The sequence below is a fragment of the Microcaecilia unicolor genome, chromosome 5 (assembly GCF_901765095.1).
Source record: "Microcaecilia unicolor chromosome 5, aMicUni1.1, whole genome shotgun sequence".
Classification (NCBI taxonomy): domain Eukaryota; kingdom Metazoa; phylum Chordata; class Amphibia; order Gymnophiona; family Siphonopidae; genus Microcaecilia; species Microcaecilia unicolor.
In genome coordinates this window covers 19662720-19680199 of record NC_044035.1, presented here as the reverse complement: position 1 = coordinate 19680199, position 17480 = coordinate 19662720, and the positions used below count along the sequence as shown (strand labels likewise).

Sequence of the window (17480 nt, the reverse complement as noted above, 5' to 3'; positions counted from 1 at the left end):
TTTTATTATCTTTAATTTGAAAATGATTAAACATGTTTATTTTAATATTTATTACATTTCATTTTTGGGTCCAGTTTTTGGATAGCCTGGTTCATATTCCCACCTTTTTTATTTTCATGTTGTTACCTGTACCATGAGAGGGAGGGACTGTTTTTGAAAACATTGACACGGGTAAACAGGTATTTACCCAAGTAAAATGCGTATTTGAAAATTCTTACCACCTCACAGGTATTCACGTGAATTTTTCAGCAGAACCCTGTGCAGGCCTTGCACTGCATGGAAAAGCATCAATACAGCACAATCAGCTGCGGACGGTACTGTAGCTGAAAAACAGCTTGCCTTGAGCACGGGTTTGGAAAGGCGAGTAAGCAAGAGTTGGTTGTCTTCAGAGCCCTGGACAAGGGTCACCCCGATAGCGTTTTCATGTGCATGCAACAGATTTTTTTTTTTTTTTAAACACTGTAATAACTGATGATAAAACAAAGAACTGAGATTTGCAAGTACAGGTAATAGAAAATCACTAGAGAAAGACCATCGTGGCAAGAAAACGAAACCCTAAATGTACTGTGTGGTCATACTTGCATTGCTGCAGCTTTGAATTTTTTAGCGTTTTGATGCACAAAGTCTGTGACCGAATTCATTTGGAAACCCAGAAGAGAGGATGATTGGAGGCTTTAGTGTCCCTCTGAAAGCATGTAAATGTGCATGCTTATTTATACACCCACAGTCCTTTTAGAAGGGGATACTGCAGCTTTAATTGCAACAGCTCACTTGAGATGCAAGATGAATAAATTGTGCTTTTTCTTTTCTTTTCTTTTTTTTTTTTAACTTAAAATGAGTCCGTACTTTGTGATTAGTAACAAGTGCATTGATTTTATTCCTTTCTTTCTTTATTATTTTTTTTTATTTCTGCTTTTTTCCCCCCCCTTCCTCTGTCTGCTCGCTTCTCTCTCTCTCTCGAACTTGTTCAGACCTGAGCGCTCCTAAGAAATGCCGAGCGCGCTTTGGCCTTGATCAGCAGAATAACTGGTGCGGCCCCTGCAGGTGTGTATAGTCGTCCTGGACTTGCTATGGCTGGTTGCAGCTTTGGTATATTTGGTCCTCTCTCTTCCCTTTCTTTTCTCACCTGGTGCCTCTTGGCTCTTTGTTGTGGTCCAGACCAGAGGGGATTGGTGATGGAGGATTGGCAGGGGGGGTATTTCCTCAGGAGCCTCGTTCTTCCAGTAAAAGAGGGGGGGGGGGGGGTTGGGGGGGGTGCAACGTTCTATTTATCATGCAGCCAAATTTAATAGAAGCAAAAGGTCTCGACCACGTGATCTGTTTGGCTTCCCTGAGGAATACTCTTAAACGGTGCCTAAATCCTCTTTCTATTGCAGCATTGAGCATGTGGCACACATACCAGATCTGAAGCCGTGCAGAAACTGGCACTCTGGGAATTTTGTGAGCGTGCGTGTGTGTGTGTGTGTGCGTGTGTACACATTTGTATGCATCTTGTACCCTGGTTTTAGAAGTGTTCGGCCGTGCTGTTGGATTTCTGAGGTGGGGGCGGGGAGGGGGGGAATTGATTACCAATTAAAACCACTCCATTTTTTTTTTAAGTAGCTGTAGCTATGGTTTTATGTTCCAATGAGTACTATCCACCATTTTTTGTTGTGTATTTTTTTATTTTTTTTGTGTGTGTGTGTTGTGTGTGTGTTTACTTTATGCTAACAGATGCAAATACTCCAAAGAAGTGTCGGGCATTGTTCGGTCTTGATCGACAGAATTTATGGTGCAAACCTTGCAGGTATACCACTACCACTAAGCCTTTGGGGGAAATGATGGACACGCTCTATCCTATATGTGATGCTTCTTGTGTAAATGCTAAAATCTTACCAGCATTAATTGCTAATGATCTGTATCTCTTATTTTTCTTGCTAATGATATGTAATTTTCTCCCTCACCCTCAGCCCCCTTCTCCCCTCCAATCCCGTTGTGATGCAAGAAGGGAACCTTTTAAGGAATATACACTAAATCTGGGTCTGACTAAAAGTGAGGGGCGATACTGGCATCCATGCAAGTTGTGAGTTTTTTAAAGGTATTCCACACCCTGAATGTCAGGATGGAGAGTGAGTTTCCATTTTTATAATTCCTGTTACTAGCGTGGTCTGGTGAAATGTCACCTGATGGGATCAGTTACATCTTCAGAACAGGGGGAAAAAAGGGACAAACTTAATCAAAGGAAGTTCTTCTTTAAGCCCAGATCGTGCAAACCATGAACCCCCCCCCCCCCCCCCCCACCCCTCCACCCCACCACCACCTCCCCCTGCCTCTCTGGGGTCCAAAGAATATTACTTGTATACAGGTTCAGCTTATCTGTGTCACAGGCAGCACAAAAATTTCATCTTGTGTCATCGGAGAGATGTCACTTCGGCCTCGGTTCATCTGTTCATGAAACACGTATGGCCACACTTTTTTAGGCATTCGAACATTAGGAATATGCATATTAGCATTCTTTATGCCGAATCAAAAATGGTTAGCAGACCACGAAAAGACTGCAGCATTCCAAAATAATGATAAAAGCACCTATATTATGCAAGAAGAGTGGATTATTTTGAACACAGATCCCAACTTGGCCACGTTTCACCAGATGGCTGCTATAGCAGCAACACGAGTGTTTGAGAGGGGAAAAAAAACTACTTATTGTAGCCCCTGAAGCAGCCATTTGGCGAAACATGGCCAAGTCGGGCTCTGTGTTTGAAACCCTCCTCTCTTGTTGCATAATGTCTGATTACTGCGCAAATGAAGGCACCGGGCAGCATAGGAAGGAGATACATGTTGAATTTCAAATCGAGAGCGCTTGGTACACAGGTTCATATATCCTCAACGTCTGAATCTGTAATCTTCAGCAGGTTTCTTTACCTAGTTGTGCCAGTCTCATTGGGAGAAGGGACCCTTTGAAAGCCATTTTGCCGAAAGTGTGTTTCTAACCTGCATATTTGAGTGCCTCTCTTTTAAGACGGGGACTGGAAGGCATGCGTGTCAGCATACCGGTAGCGTACCCGTTGAACAGGTTGCTGGTTTCATTGCAGATACAGAAAGTATTTTGGTGGTACAGGTTCCTCAGCTGGATTTTGCCCCCTCGATAAATGATGGTGATGCTGAATTTTCTGTGGTTCTGTTTTATGTGTAAACAATGATGGGCATGTTCATTCCTTGATACCCAGGTTCTGCCGCGGTACAGTGTTGCGTCATTATAGTGACTGGCTATAGGGAAACCAAACACCATGATACCTATGACATCTCTCTATTTTCATTTAACTTTAATTTACATTCAGAACACTGAAACCATACGGTGACATTTTTCGTTGTCATTTCACTCCAGTGACGTTCAGCTGTATTAGTGTAGGCTTCTAGCAGCTGGCCATGCCCTGGTACACTTTACCAGAATTATTTTCTTTACAATTCCTGGAGTGTTTCTGCACTTGTAGAGTTCTGAAATTTTAAGAAGTATACAAACGGAGTAATCTAGTCCCATTTTATACTGTTTATTCAACTGTTTCGGTTCAAACCTCGGTGATGCTAGAGCCCATTGTGATGTCATCAAGCATTGTTAAAGCTCCTTTGTCACTGGTTTGTGCTTGATCCTTCTTGAACTCTCTGTTAAGGTTTTTGTACATTGTTACATTACGCTTTTTGACCTCACAATACCTGGTTTTTTTTTTTTGGTTTTTTTTTTGGGGGGGGGGGGGTTGCTACACGTTTTTTAATAGCAATATAAAAGGAGTAGTGTGATGGCCTGAACCTTTAAAGGAGGCAATTTGGTGGGAGGGGGAGGGGTTTCCTAAATGTATTTCAAACCCATTTTCCCTCCCACATGAGGGTTCAAAAATGTGCTCTAAATAACAAAAACGTTTGGTGACGCTTTTCCAAATAGTTTTTCTATTCCTCCCAGAAGAAGAAAGCCACAATGATATGCACAACCCATCCACTAGAAATAGAGAAATACTACATCATCGCTGTACTGAAGAAGCACAGGGATAATGATCTGTAGAATTATGGAAAAAAGAAGCTGTGATCACCTTGGGTCATTCCCATTCCAACGGATAAGAAGCTCAATGCTAGGAAACCAGACATAGTGGTAAAGGAGAAAAACACAAGAGCACAAGTCCTGATAAGAGGTGTCAATGCTAAGTGATTTTATTCTGTGAGCTGTGTGGTGGGAGAGAAATTCAAATACCAAGCAATGCAATCAGAGACAAAGAAAAAATGTGACAAAAAATACAGAAATACTCCCCATCATAGGAGCCAACTTTTCAAAATGATTGGGGGTGCTGACATTTTTTTTTTTTTTACAGGTGGTGCATTCCCCCCTCCCCCTCCCATCCCCCCTCCCTCATCCCCCTCCACTTTCCTCTGAGTTCCAGGCCCCCTCCCAGGTCCAGTCCCTCGCAGTTCCGGGCCCCCCTCCCTCCCTTCTCTCTCTCCTTTCCCTCCCCCCTCCCTCCCAGTTCCAGGGTCCCCCCTCTCCCTCCCTCCGAGTTCCACAGGTCCCCCCCTCCGAGTTTCAGGGTCATCCCCCCCTCCCTCCCTTCGAGTTCCAGGCCCCTCCCTCCTAATTTTAAAACTCGTCTTGACTTACCTCGTCGGGGTTACGGCGGCCGGCACCAGTGGTAAAAAGCGTGCAGGCTCAGCCCTTAGTTCAGTTTTCCCTTCTCTCTCTCTCAGCTCTGGTTCCGCCCTTGTGGAAACAGGAAATGAGGGCGGGACCAGAGCTGAGAGAAAGAGAAGGGAAAACTGAACTTAGGGCCGAGCCTGCACGCTTTTTACCGCTGGTGCCAGCCGCCATAACCCCAACGAGGTAAGTCAAGATGACTTTTAAATTTTAGGAGGGAAGGGCCTGGAACTCGAAGGAAGGGAGGGATGATGACCCTGGAACTCGGAGGGAGGGAGGGAATGAACTTCTGGTGGGTGAAGTATTGGGGGTGCTCGAGCACCCACGGAGTCGGCGCCTATGCTCCCCATCATATTGAATGTCAAAGGGTTGATTAAAAAAAATATTTCCAAGCACACTTTGTTAGGGTTCCCTGTACATATTACATTCTACAAACACTAGAAGGAAGACCTCTTTGGCACGATGCAAGTACTATGGCAAGCATTAACCGTAAATTTGAGAGTCTAATATCATACTCTAAATGCCTGGCTTAGGAGTGAGGTTTATTACTGTTATGGAATGTGCAAAACTAACCCACGTGGAGACATTGCTCCTGAAAGAAATAGTTTCAGAGCTAGCAGTTCTCTTGTTCCTATGAAATCACACATCAGCATACTAGAATCTCATCAGCTAGGTGAGAAATTGCTTCATTGATACGAGTTTAATTTTAGGATCAGTAACGCTTTGCTTATTTACTGCATTATTGGGACACTGTGAAGTTTGCTTTACACATCCACCGCAGCTCTTAACATTATGGCTGTCTTTGCCAGGCAGGTCCCTTTCTTACTACTTCTGCAAGGGGCAGTGTTAATCATCCAGTTTTTCCTACGTAAGCACACAACTGTGGAACGCATTACCAAAAACCTTGAAATCTACATACGACCACCTAAACTTCCGGAAAACACTGAAAACCAACCTGTTTAAAAAGGCATACCTGGACAATCCAACATAAATGCCTGATCTCTGCAACACAACAAAACTAAAGAACGTAATGGGCATTTATTTATTGTTACATTTGTACCCCGCGCTTTCCCACTCAAAGCAGGTTCAATGCGGCTTACATAATAATAAGGATTACAGAGTATTGATAGAGACAATGTAAGATATTTATAGCAAAATAATAAAAGAGATAGGTGGGTAGAGATGGGCAAGGGTGAGGGGAGAAGGAGAGGTATGAGTAAGGGGTATTTGAGCATTGGAGGTGGGGTAGAGGGGATGGGACAAGTGATAAGCATAGGGAGATTTGGTGGGAGATGTAGTCTGGGTCATTGTCGTCACCTGGATATATATTGGGTAAATTACTACTACTACTTAACATTTCTAGAGCGCTACTAGGGTTACGCAGCGCTGTACAAATTAACAAAGAAGGACGGCCCCTGCTCAAAGGAGCTTACAATCTAAAGGACGAAATGTTAAGTTGGGGCAGTCTAAATTTCCTGAGTAGAGGTGTAGTGGTTAGGTGCCGAAAGCGACATTGAAGAGGTGGACTTTGAGCAGGGACTTGGAGATGGGCAGGGAGGGGGCCTGGCGTATGGGCTCAGGGAGTTTGTTCCAGGCATGGGGTGAGGCGTGGCAGAAAGGGCGGAGCCTGGAGTTGGCAGTGTTGGAGGAGGGTACTGAAAGGAGGGATTTGTCTTGAGAGCGGAGGTTACGGGTAGGAACATAAGGGGAAATGAGGGTAGAGAGGTAAGGAGGGGCTGCAGATCGAGTACATTTGTAGGTTAGTAGGAGAAGCTTGAACTGTATCTGAAGCGGTACCTGATCGGAAGCCAATGAAGTGACTTGAGGAGAGGGGTGATATGAGTATATCGGTCGAGGTGGAAGATAAGACGTGCAGCAGGGTTCTGAACAGACTGAAGGGGGGATAGATTGCTAAGTGGGAGGCCAGTGAGGAGTAGGTTGCAGTAGTCAAGGCGAGAGGTAATGAGAGAGTGGACGAGAGTAAATGGGTCAAAGGATTAAATTGGGTCGTTTGGGTAGGCTTGCTTGAACAGATGGGTTTTCAGTGCTTTCCGGAAGGGTAGATAGTACACAAATCCTCCGTTAGACGATGCCCTAATGTGGTTGTGCCACATGAACTTTATCATACCACAACATCACATTGTATTTGTTCACACCGGAGTCTGCAAACGCCCTCTCCGGTACTATGTAAGCCACATTGAGCCTACAAATAGGTGGGAAAATGTGGGATACAAATGTAACAAATAAATAAATGGAATAAATTTACCCCCCTATTTACTAAAGCTGCGCTAGCAGCTGCCACACGGCAATTTTGACACAGCTCATTCAAAGTTCATGAGCAATGTCAGCAGTAGCGTATATTAGGCAATATTTTAACAGGCAATCCATTACAAATGAAGCAAGACATTGTATCTACTAATTCTGCATCTGGCGTATTTACATTTGAAGTGAATTGAGCAAGAATTCAAGAATGCAGCTATTCCTAAGGGCTTAGGCTGCTTTTGTTTTGTTACTAATATCACTGGTTGTGGAAAATTAAATTTTTAATTGAAATGCAGAATGATGCGGCTGTTGCTAGTCAATAGTACACACGGCGAGAGTCAGGAGTTGATGGTTAGTTCTTCAGCTCTTAAATTCGTGAGCAAATATGTATTTTCAGATTTGGTATATGTGCAGAAACGTAGGCACCAGGCACCCTTATGAACTTAAAAAAAAAATAATCATTAAGCACAAGGTAAAATGCCAAATGGCCTATCTGTCATCAGGGCAGGAGTGTGGAATGCCTTTAAGAACCATAGTTTGCTGCGGGTCTGTTGACTCCCTTTCAGGCACTGTGTGTTCTTACTTGCTTTTGAGTGCTCACTTTGGGGGGGGGGGAGGAAGGGGAGGGCAAGGGGAAGTGGGTTCAGTTGTAATGCCAGTTTCTGCCCAGAGATGCCAGTGATGAACTCTTGGACCTGGCGCACTTGCTGAAACTGCAAGGCCAAAACTGAAACGACCGAAGGTACCAGATTAGAATATTCCCCGGTTCACCTGCAGGTTTGCTTTGTTCTCTGGCAAGTGATCCAAGTAGTGCTTCTTGGTGGAGGAAAACAAATGATCTATTACCATGCTTTCTTGCCCCCTAATGATCTCCGTGTGGTTAAATCTGTTGTTTCTTTATTCTGATACAAGCAGTCTTTGAATTTGGAATATGATGATGGTAGGTATTTGTATCAGCCCAACCCTCCCTCTCCCTCTCTGTAAGTGTTTGTACGTACGTAGTACTGTCACTTTCACATGCTTTTCTCTCATTTTCACACCCTTGTCTTGTGTATCATGTCATAAGTACGTAGCCTAGCAGAGTGTCACGAAGCGAAGCCCTGCATGCCATGCCCTTCTGTTCTTCATACCATTCTGTTGACACCAATTCAGAGTTCAACTGCACAACTGAGTCTGGGGGAAAGGGTTAGAGGTTATTCTCTGAAATCTTCACTCAGGTTGCTCTGAAAGGAGACCTAGGAAAGCATACATAGATTCTGGCTTTGCTAGGTTGATTCTCTGCTATATTTTTTGCCTTGGCATCCAAAATTTTTCATTCTGAGGTGCAGATGATCAAAAGCCCTGTGCTGTTCCAAACAGTGCTCTAAAAATAGCGCTTGGACAGCGCAAGGCTTTACTGCCCCTATGATCAGAGATAATAGCATGCAAATTTAAGCATGCTATTATCTTTGATCATAGGGTAAAAGTGCGGGAGGATTGACAATCCTCCCACACTCGTTTGACAGGAATGGGCTGTCAAATACAGGGGCTGGAGGTCTGGGATCCGCAGAGCCCACTGCATTGCAAGGCCCTGGTGGTCTAGTGCCCCGCACACCCTCACCCCAAGCCAGTGACATGGAGGTTGGAGGTCCGGTGGACCTCCAGTCCCCCCGACTCCCTCCCTGACACAAGTTCACGGGGAGCTAGAGATCCCCCCCACACCCCAATAAAAAAAAAGCCCTGGTGCGTGAACACAAGCTCCCCCCCCCCCCAACCTAGTGGTCCCCGTCCCCACCCCTGTACCTAAGAGGCAGAGGAGGGAGTAGTACACTCCCTCCTCTTCCCACGCCACCTTGAAAATGGCGGTGTACTGCCCATTGCATCCTGCGCTGGGGTGGGGCTTCACCACCATTCCAGTCCCCCTGTGAACTTGTGTCAGGGGGGCTCTGGGGACTGGAGGGGTCACTGGCATGGGATGGGGGGGCTCCTGCAGGAAGGGGTTTCCATTGGGGGAGGATGGGGGCCCTGCTAGCATGCAAATGTATGCTGGGCAGGGCTCAACGTTCCTCCCCAATATTCTGCAAACCTTAACACCACCTCCGAGCTGGAGTAGGGTTTGCCACGGGCTGTGTGCCAATGTTTGGCGCACTGCCTACTGATCATTGGGGAGGAATAATAAAATGCCTGTTTAGCATGTATTTGCATGCTACTTGTGGTCAGAGCCCGTGAGCACATTTCACATGCTCAGGGGCCCTAATCATGGGACGGTAGCAAACGCGGGCGCTAGTATGGCACTAAATAGCCTCTAGCTTCCGCGTTTGCTTCTGATCATCGGCCTGAATTAGCACAACTGTGCAATGTTTGACTTGTATTCTCCTTTTTCTGGGCAGGGTTCTCCACTCTTATCAACTGTCCTGTTGCTTCAGTGGAGAAAATAGAGGCCCCCCAATTTATTTATTTCAAAAATTATAGGCTGTACAATTTACCATTCGTGGCAGCATGTAAGATAATATAAAAGTACATAAATGATAAAAAAAACCTAAAGTAAACATTAAATGATAAAAAATGCCTAAAATGTTTCAAAATAACATTTAGATATGTAAGTTAGCTGCAGTATTCACTGGAATGTTATTATTTAAAACTTTAAATATTAGAGGTAAAATTTTATATTTGACCATTCCATAGAAGTAATCAAATTTAGAACAACTTACAATTAAATAAAAAACATGCATTTTGTGCAACTTATAAAGCCTTTAACGTTTGTACTAGAATACCAAGAAACAGTCCATTACAATAATCGGTGTAAAGTAATTAAATCCTGATCTGCAGTTCTAAAGTTAACTGGTGATAATCACTTAATTGTCTAACCTTAATTATGAAAAAATTCTGTAAAACTTTGCGAAGGTGAAATCTCACAGACAGAGAAGAATCCAACAATATACCAAAGTACTGAATTTCTTGCATGAGGAATGCAAGCTCTATTGATCAAAGACTGAAGGGTCATGTCTTTTGAATGAAAACCATTAACACCTTAGTTTTTGCCATATTTAAATGTAAACAATTTGCTTTCATCTATGAATTAGTTGATCTCAAGCAAAGTTTTTAAAAAAATTCAATAGCTTCCTAACAGTTTTTTCCTTGTCATCAATACCAGACCAGTCCAGACTAATGGGTTATGTCCATCCACCAGCGGAAGGTGACAGAGAAAATAGTTCCAATTACTTTTGCCCCAAGGGAAGTATTTCGTACGCTGGTGCAATCATTAGTACTGAGCCACCTGGATTATTGTAACTCCATTTTCGCAGGATGCAAAGAAAAAACTGTTAAGAAACTTCAGACTTCACAAAATACCGCAGCTAGACTCATATTCGGTAAGGCGAAGTATGAGAGCGCCAAACCCCTCAGAGAAAAATTGCATTGGCTTCCACTAAAAGATCGTATTGCTTTCAAAGTTTGCACATGAACCCACAAAATCATCTATGGAGAAGCTCCGTCATTCATGTCAGACCTAATTGACTTACCGGCACGAAACATCAACAGCTCATCACGTACCTTCCTAAACCTTCACTACCCTAATTGTAGAGGACTCAAATACAAATCACTACATCCATCTACCTTCACATACCTCTGCACAAACGCATGGAATAAACTACCGAACACTATAAAAATAACACGTAACTTGACAGACTTCAGGAAATTATTGAAAACGCACTTGTTCGGAGAAACTTACAATAAGAATCCTCCTTAAGAACTTGATTATTCTATATCTAAATCAACCACCTACTGATCCCTCTGAATTGATTATATTAGCCATATTATCATTATTGGTCATCATTTATTATTACTTTTGTATTATGTGTTATGTAAATTATTCTACTGACATATCTTCCTTATTTCTTACATAGTAATATGTTAATTTGAACAAACCTCTTATTCTGTTCATAACTATATCTTTTGTAACATAATGTAAGCCACATTGAGCCTGCAAATAGGTGGGAAAATGTGGGGTACCAATGTAGCAAATAAATGAATGGTATCATGCAGCCAGGAATGCTCAGTATTTTCTCTGTCTCCTAGCAGATGGTGGACGGATGTGCAGCTCCTCTTGGTGATTGCTGGCTAGCTCCTGCCCCAGCTTGGCTAGGTGACGGTTGAGCAAGGGGTGTACTGGAACACGAATTTGGGTTCATTTAAGATGACACCCAGTGGTGCTGGGTCCCTCATCTGCCAGCTAGGTTGATACCTAGTGGTACTAGGTCCCTTCCCTTGCCAGGGGCCTTTGAGACTCATCAGGCTTGGATGTGGTTTGGTGCAGGATTGTTATTTGCTGCTTCTGGGAAAGTATGTATATTTCTTTCTGCTTATGATGTGAGTTGTGGCACACTTCTTGACTGTATACGCTTGTGAGGTAAGATGTTCCTTTTATTTTCAGTTCTGTCTTGATGCTCCATGTCTTTTCTGCGGCGGGGGTTCATTATGGCGTCATCTTGGAGAGTGGTATGTTGCTTCCTCTCTTCTGTGACTTTCTTCAGCGGCTGGTGACTGCAGTGATGCCTGTGCGCCTCTTTTTGTTCTCTGGCGCGTTCCTTGCAGTCGGAGTTTGGGACTCCATGGCTTCTTTCCCTTGGGTCGACTGTTGGGGTTCCGTATTTTTATTCTGGGCCTTCAGAGCCTCCCTAGGCTCCCTTCCTCAAGCTATTCGGGGTCTCGGACACTGGCTCCCTTCCTGGTGCCTCTGCCTTTTTCTTTTTCATGGACTCTGATTTCTTCCCATTGTCGTGTACCGCTGGACATCTCCACCTGATGTGGTTCCTATCTAGTATGATGTTTGGCATCTTTGTGGATGTTTCGTTTGTCCTATTGGAGTATTGATTTTTTTTTTTCATGCCCTACTGCTGTGACTGCTTTGCCTACATCCCATTAGTCTGGACTGGTCTGGTATTGATGACAAGGAAGGAAAAATTATGTTCTTACCTGATAATTTTCTTTCCTTTTATCATACCAAATTTTCTTTCCTTTAGTCATACCAGACCAGTCCAGCCCTCCCTTTCTGCTTTTTCTTGGGTTTCTTCCTTATTGCTTCTTTTAAGGCTCGCCTCCCCCACTTATGTGACTGAGTTCATGTAGGGCTCCTGGAAGCGGGGTACCCTTCATAGGAGCACCTAACCACTACACCTCTATTCAGGAAATCTTGACTGCCCCAACTTGACATTTCGTCCTTTAGATTGTAAGCTCCTTCGAGCAGGGACTGTCCTTCTTTGTTAAACTGTACAGCGCTGCGTAACCCTAGTAGCGCTCTAGAAATGTTAAGTAGTAGTAATTTCCCTTTGCTCTCCATGTCACATTGCTATGCCAGCTCTATACGGCTCTCGATTGTGCTTCACAGGCGAGCTGCTTCTCCTGTTTCAGGGGTACATCAGCACGACAGGTGGGAAGACTGAGTAGTGCCTCGCCTCACTCGATGGGTGGTACGGCTGGCCCTTGGTTGCACAAGAGCCCCAGAACTCCTACCATCTGGGTGTTCTTGGCTTCCCAGTGGGTTCTGTTTCCTCTTTTCTTGTTTGTAGCAGTTGAGATCACCATTGCTCGGCTGTTGGAAATACTGAGCATTCCATTCTGCATGATACCCTTAAGGGGCAGCAATTTTCGCTGTCTCCTTCCCCTGTTGGATGGATACAACTCATTAGTCTGGACTGGTCTGTTATGATTAAAGGAAAGAAAATTATCAGGTGCAAACATAATTTCTCCTTTTTAATTGAGAAAACAAAATTGAAGGCGGAGTTTTATTACCCGACTTCCTCACTTATCATAAATCTTACATTTCACAGCAGGGGTGCAGATGGTTCTTCCGCGCTTCTGAATACAAGCCCATGTGGCTGCAATTGGAGGAGGCCATGGTAGCTCCTCTCACTTTACCGCTTCTTCTTCCTGCTTCTTCATTTCCATCACATAGAGTTGATCAGATTATAGTCTCCACGGTCAAATGTCTATTGGACCTCGACAAATTTCAAGCAATACCTTTCAGTAAGTCATCACATCGGTCACTTTGGTACAATCCGCATATCTTAATAAATAAGGCTCCGTTCTTTTGGAAAGAGTGGATAGATAAGGGAGTCTTCTATCTGTCTGATATTGTTAATGCTGATAATAGTTTTTGGTCCTTTTCTGAGGTGGTATCCAAATTTTCTCTACCTCCTACTATGTTCTTTCAATGGATGCAACTTACTCATAGTGTGAAGGCATCTGTTGAGCTGGCATCATGGTCATCTCGGCTGCCTTCTTTATTTGCCAACGCCCAGACACTGGTATTAGCTGGGCACACAGCTTCATCGATTTATAACATTTTTATTAACGCAACACACAACTTCAATACTGCCCTTCAACATAATCGGCAGCTTCTCTTTTTCCTTTCCCACCTGTTGTGTTTCTTGCTTCCTATATTTTTCCATCATTGTTTTCCTGTTATTTGTATTCTTGGAAATTAATAAAATATTTGGAAATGAGAAAACAAAATTGAATATCTGCATAAATTCTAAATTGAAGACCGAAGCAAGCAAGCAGTTTGCAGAGAGGGCACGAAAAATAGTACACATTTCAGAAAAGAGCTGATCTTTTTGGTACCCTAAGAGGTATTAAACCAATAACAGCTCTGCAAACCATTCACCACTGGAAATTCCCATGAATCCAAATTTTGAAGCAAACCAGGCTAGCACAGTACCAGATAAACCAAAGGCTTCCAATCTTCTTATTAAAATCTCATTTAATGGAGTCAAATGCTTCTGAAATATCCAATATAACCAAAAAATATCAAGACCCTTTATCACACCTGTTCTAATCATGCCTCAACATAGAGAGTTACAAAGTCTCTATTTTGTTAAGGATGAAATTCAAACTGACATTTGTCGAAAAGTTCATTCCCATTCACAAAATCTTGTAATTGGTCATAAGGCAATTTCTTAAGTATTTCACTAAAAGGGCAAAAAGAAATAGGTGAATTTTGGGGAATAACCTTTAAACAACGGTCTCACAATAGTTTTTTTTGTTTTTGTTTTAAACCTCTGGAAACAGCCCTTGTGAAAACAGATATGTTCGCTCATATGGAAATAGGGCCAGATCCTCAGTCATTGATTTTAGAAAAGAATGACAGGATCCAAAGCGGGGCTGGTGGTTGGGAGGCGGGGATAGTGCTGGGCAGACTTGTACGGTCTGTGCTAGAGCTGGTGGTTGGGAGGCGGGGATAGTGCTGGGCAGACTTATAAGGTCTGTGCCAGAGCCGGTGGTTGGGAGGCGGGGCTGGTGGTTGGGAGGCAGGGATAGTGCTGGCCCGACTTATACGGTCTGCCAGTGCCGGTGGTTGGGAGGTGGGGCTGGTGGTTGGGAGATGGGGATAGTGCTGGGCAGACTTATACGGTCTGTGCCCTGAAGAGCACAGGTACAAATCAAAGTAGGGTATACACAAAATGTAGCACACATGAGTTGTCTTGTTGGGCAGACTGGATGGACTGTGCAGGTCTTTTTCTGCCGTCATCTACTATGTTACTATGTAAAATGAATTTCTCACTCTAGACAAAACTTCCTGAATTTGTTGAGGAGACACAACAGCAGATTTTTTTTCCTTTAACTTCTGCGACCCTGAGCTTAACATTTTTGTTCAGCTTTGTGAATTAAGTTTTCTGTATTGAAACAATAGTTTTGTAAAGTTAAAAAAAAAAAAAAAAAAACCCACACACACAACCATGTTTTCCCAGACTTGCCACCCTCCCAGCTTTTTAATATGTCCGAGTTATTGTGAGGTTTCAGTGTAGTTTTGTCTCTCGTGGCTTTTTAAACATACAGGATAAATCCATAATGCTTCCTCTCACTCTGTTTTGGTAGTGTAATGGTCATAAGATTGCTTGCCAGTTTCAGTTCCTCCCAAAACCATTTTGACCCTGGATGGCAGATTCCTACGAACAGCAGCTTAAAAAATAAAAATGCCTTGGTGGTCTTTGCTCGGCAGCATTATGTTTTTGAGTTTTTTTTTTGTTACATTTGTACCCTGCGCTTTCCCACTCATGGCAGGCTCAATGCGGCTTACATGGGGCAATGGAGGGTTAAGTGACTTGCCCAGAGTCACAAGGAGCTGCCTGTGCCTGAAGTGGGAATCAAACTCAGTTCCTCAGGACCAAAGTCCACCACCCTAACCACTAGGCCACTCCTCCACTGTTGCTACTATTTGAGATTCTACATGGAATGTTGCTATTCCACTAGCAACATTCCATGTAGAAGTCGGCCCTTACAGATCACCAATGTGGCCGCGCAGGCTTCTGCTTCTGTGAGTCTGACGTCCTGCACATACGTGCAGGACGTCAGACTCACAGAAACAGAAGCCTGCGCAGCCTTCTACATGGAATGTTGCTAGTGGAATAGCAACATTCCATGTAGAATCTCCAATAGTATCTATTTTATTTTTGTTACATTTGTACCCCGCGCTTTCCCACTCATGGCAGGCTCAATGCGGCTTACATGGGGCAATGGAGGGGTTAAGTGACTTGCCCAGAGTCACAAGGAGCTGCCTGTGCCGGGAATCGAACTCAGTTCCCAAGGACCAAAGTCCACCACCCTAACCACTAGGCCACTCGATACACTTGCTGAAGATTAATACAGCATGTTTATTTTGACCCTTAAGTTGCTAGACTGTTTGATGAGCCTCGTGCAATTGCAGGGTTCGACGCTTTTGCCATTGAAACTCCATAACCTATTATTCAGTGACTGTTTTAGCTATTTGGCCCCAACCACATGCAGACGTTTCCATGTGACCCTGCCTTTGTAACTTACTGGTTATTGTCTAGGACCAGACAGGCAAAATACGTAGGAGACAGTTCTATAGCAGATTTGCCAGATTTAGGTGCCAGATTTCCACAGTCTGTGAGCATATTCTAAAAGACCATTTATGTGCAGAAGTGTTCTTATATAATCAAACATATAAATGGCAAGAGGCGTACTCACTCGCAAATGCGCAGTAGAGACCCTCTCTGTCCCGCCCCCGCATCAATACGTGATGAATGGACGTGACAGAGAAGGGAACCTGCGCACCTGCGAGTGAGGGAACCTCCGTCGCCACCGCTCCCCCCCCCCCCAGGGTTGCTGCTACCGCTCCCCCCACCCACCCGGAGTCGCCGCCACCCACCCTCCACCCGGCTCGAGTACCTGGCTTCACTATTCAAACCGCCGGAACGCAGCACACAGCTCATCTGAGCTGCCGTTGGCCTTCCTTACCTGCCTGTGTCCCGCCCTCGCCGACGTTACGTCACACAAGGGCGGAACACACGCAGAGAAGAAGGAAGGCCGTTGGCAGCTCAGATGAGCTGTGTGCTGCGTTCCGGCGGTTTGAATAGTGAAGCCAGGTACCTGGCCCGGGTGGGAGGGGTGGCGGAGGGGACTCCGAGGGGGGGGGAGGGGCGGCGGCGACCTATCCTTTCAACCCCCCCCCCTCCTTTACTAGCCCGTTTTTAAGGGCTCAACGGCTAGTGCTAGCATAAACCAGTATTGAGTATATCTTGTCAGCACCATAAATATATGATCCTCACATACTGAAATCTGTTTCCTTCTGGTTTTAAGTTCTGACTACTGTTGAAATCTGTGAAGCTGTGAGAGGGAGAGAAGAGGAGCAATGTTGGCCACAGGGGTGGAGAGGAGGGAGAAAGAGAGAGCAATATGGGATCCAGCTTTGACTTATACACGGGTCAGAGCATTTTAGCCATTTTCAGTCCTAAAACTGCCCTTGACGTATGCACTAGGGTTACCATATTTTGTCCCCCCAAAAAGGAGGACACATGCCCCGCCCCTTTCACACCCTCGCTCTGCCCCCTTCCATGCCCGCCCCACCCCCTTTCACGCCTTGCTCCGCCCCCTGTCACATTTACCCCTCCCCCTGTCACACACCATGTCACTCCCCCTCCCCTTATCTTACTACTGCCCTGGTGGTCTAGTGACCTCTTTGGGGTAGGAAAGAGCCCCCTCTTTCCTGCCCGGAGCGCTGCCCTGCATGCATCCTTCCTGTTGGTGATTTCAGCGCTGATTCAAAATGGCCGCCGAGAGTTGAAGTCTCACGAGGTCACTTCAACTCTCGGCAACCATTTTGAATCGGCGCCGAGATCACCAACAGGAAGGATGCATGCAGGGCAGCGCTCTGGGCAGGACTACTACTACTACTTAACATTTCTAGAGCGCTACTAGGGTTACGCAGCGCTGTACAGTTTAACAAAGAAGGACAGAAATCCGGACAAACGGGCAGATTTGCAAAACCCGCCCGGTTGCCCGGACATGTCTTCAAAAAGAGGACATGTCCGGGTAAATCCGGACATATGGTAACCCTAGAATGCACAAGTATATACAGTTCCTTGCATTTGAAAAACGAAGATAACAATTTTAACGGGGGAAAAATCTCAGTGCTTCCAGCTATCAGTTTCAGTTGTCAGAAACATGGTTAAGAAATTGGAAGTTATACAGAGCTGTTAAAGTAAGAACTAGAATGCCAAGGAAAACCTCTGAAAGAGCTGCCCAGAAACTGCTGATACCTGCAAAACAATCCACAGATCACTGC

At 44.6% G+C, this 17480-nt stretch overlaps 1 protein-coding gene across 15 annotated transcripts in view; it reads left to right on the top strand.

The window, feature by feature from the left end:
- TCF7L2 (transcription factor 7 like 2) overlaps positions 1–17480 on the top strand; it is a 429368-nt gene that overhangs the window by 390322 nt on the left and 21566 nt on the right. For 8 of the 15 annotated variants that reach the window (XM_030202715.1, XM_030202717.1, XM_030202716.1 and 5 more), the window contains one exon: positions 972–1044. The exons of 4 other annotated variants lie outside the window; for them this stretch is intronic. In XM_030202715.1, the coding sequence (XP_030058575.1) occupies positions 972–1044 (73 nt within the window). Of the gene's footprint in view, positions 1–971; positions 1045–1713; positions 1787–17480 lie in introns of all 15 variants that reach the window. 3 more of the 15 variants (XM_030202720.1, XM_030202718.1, XM_030202723.1) reach the window with 2 other exon arrangements.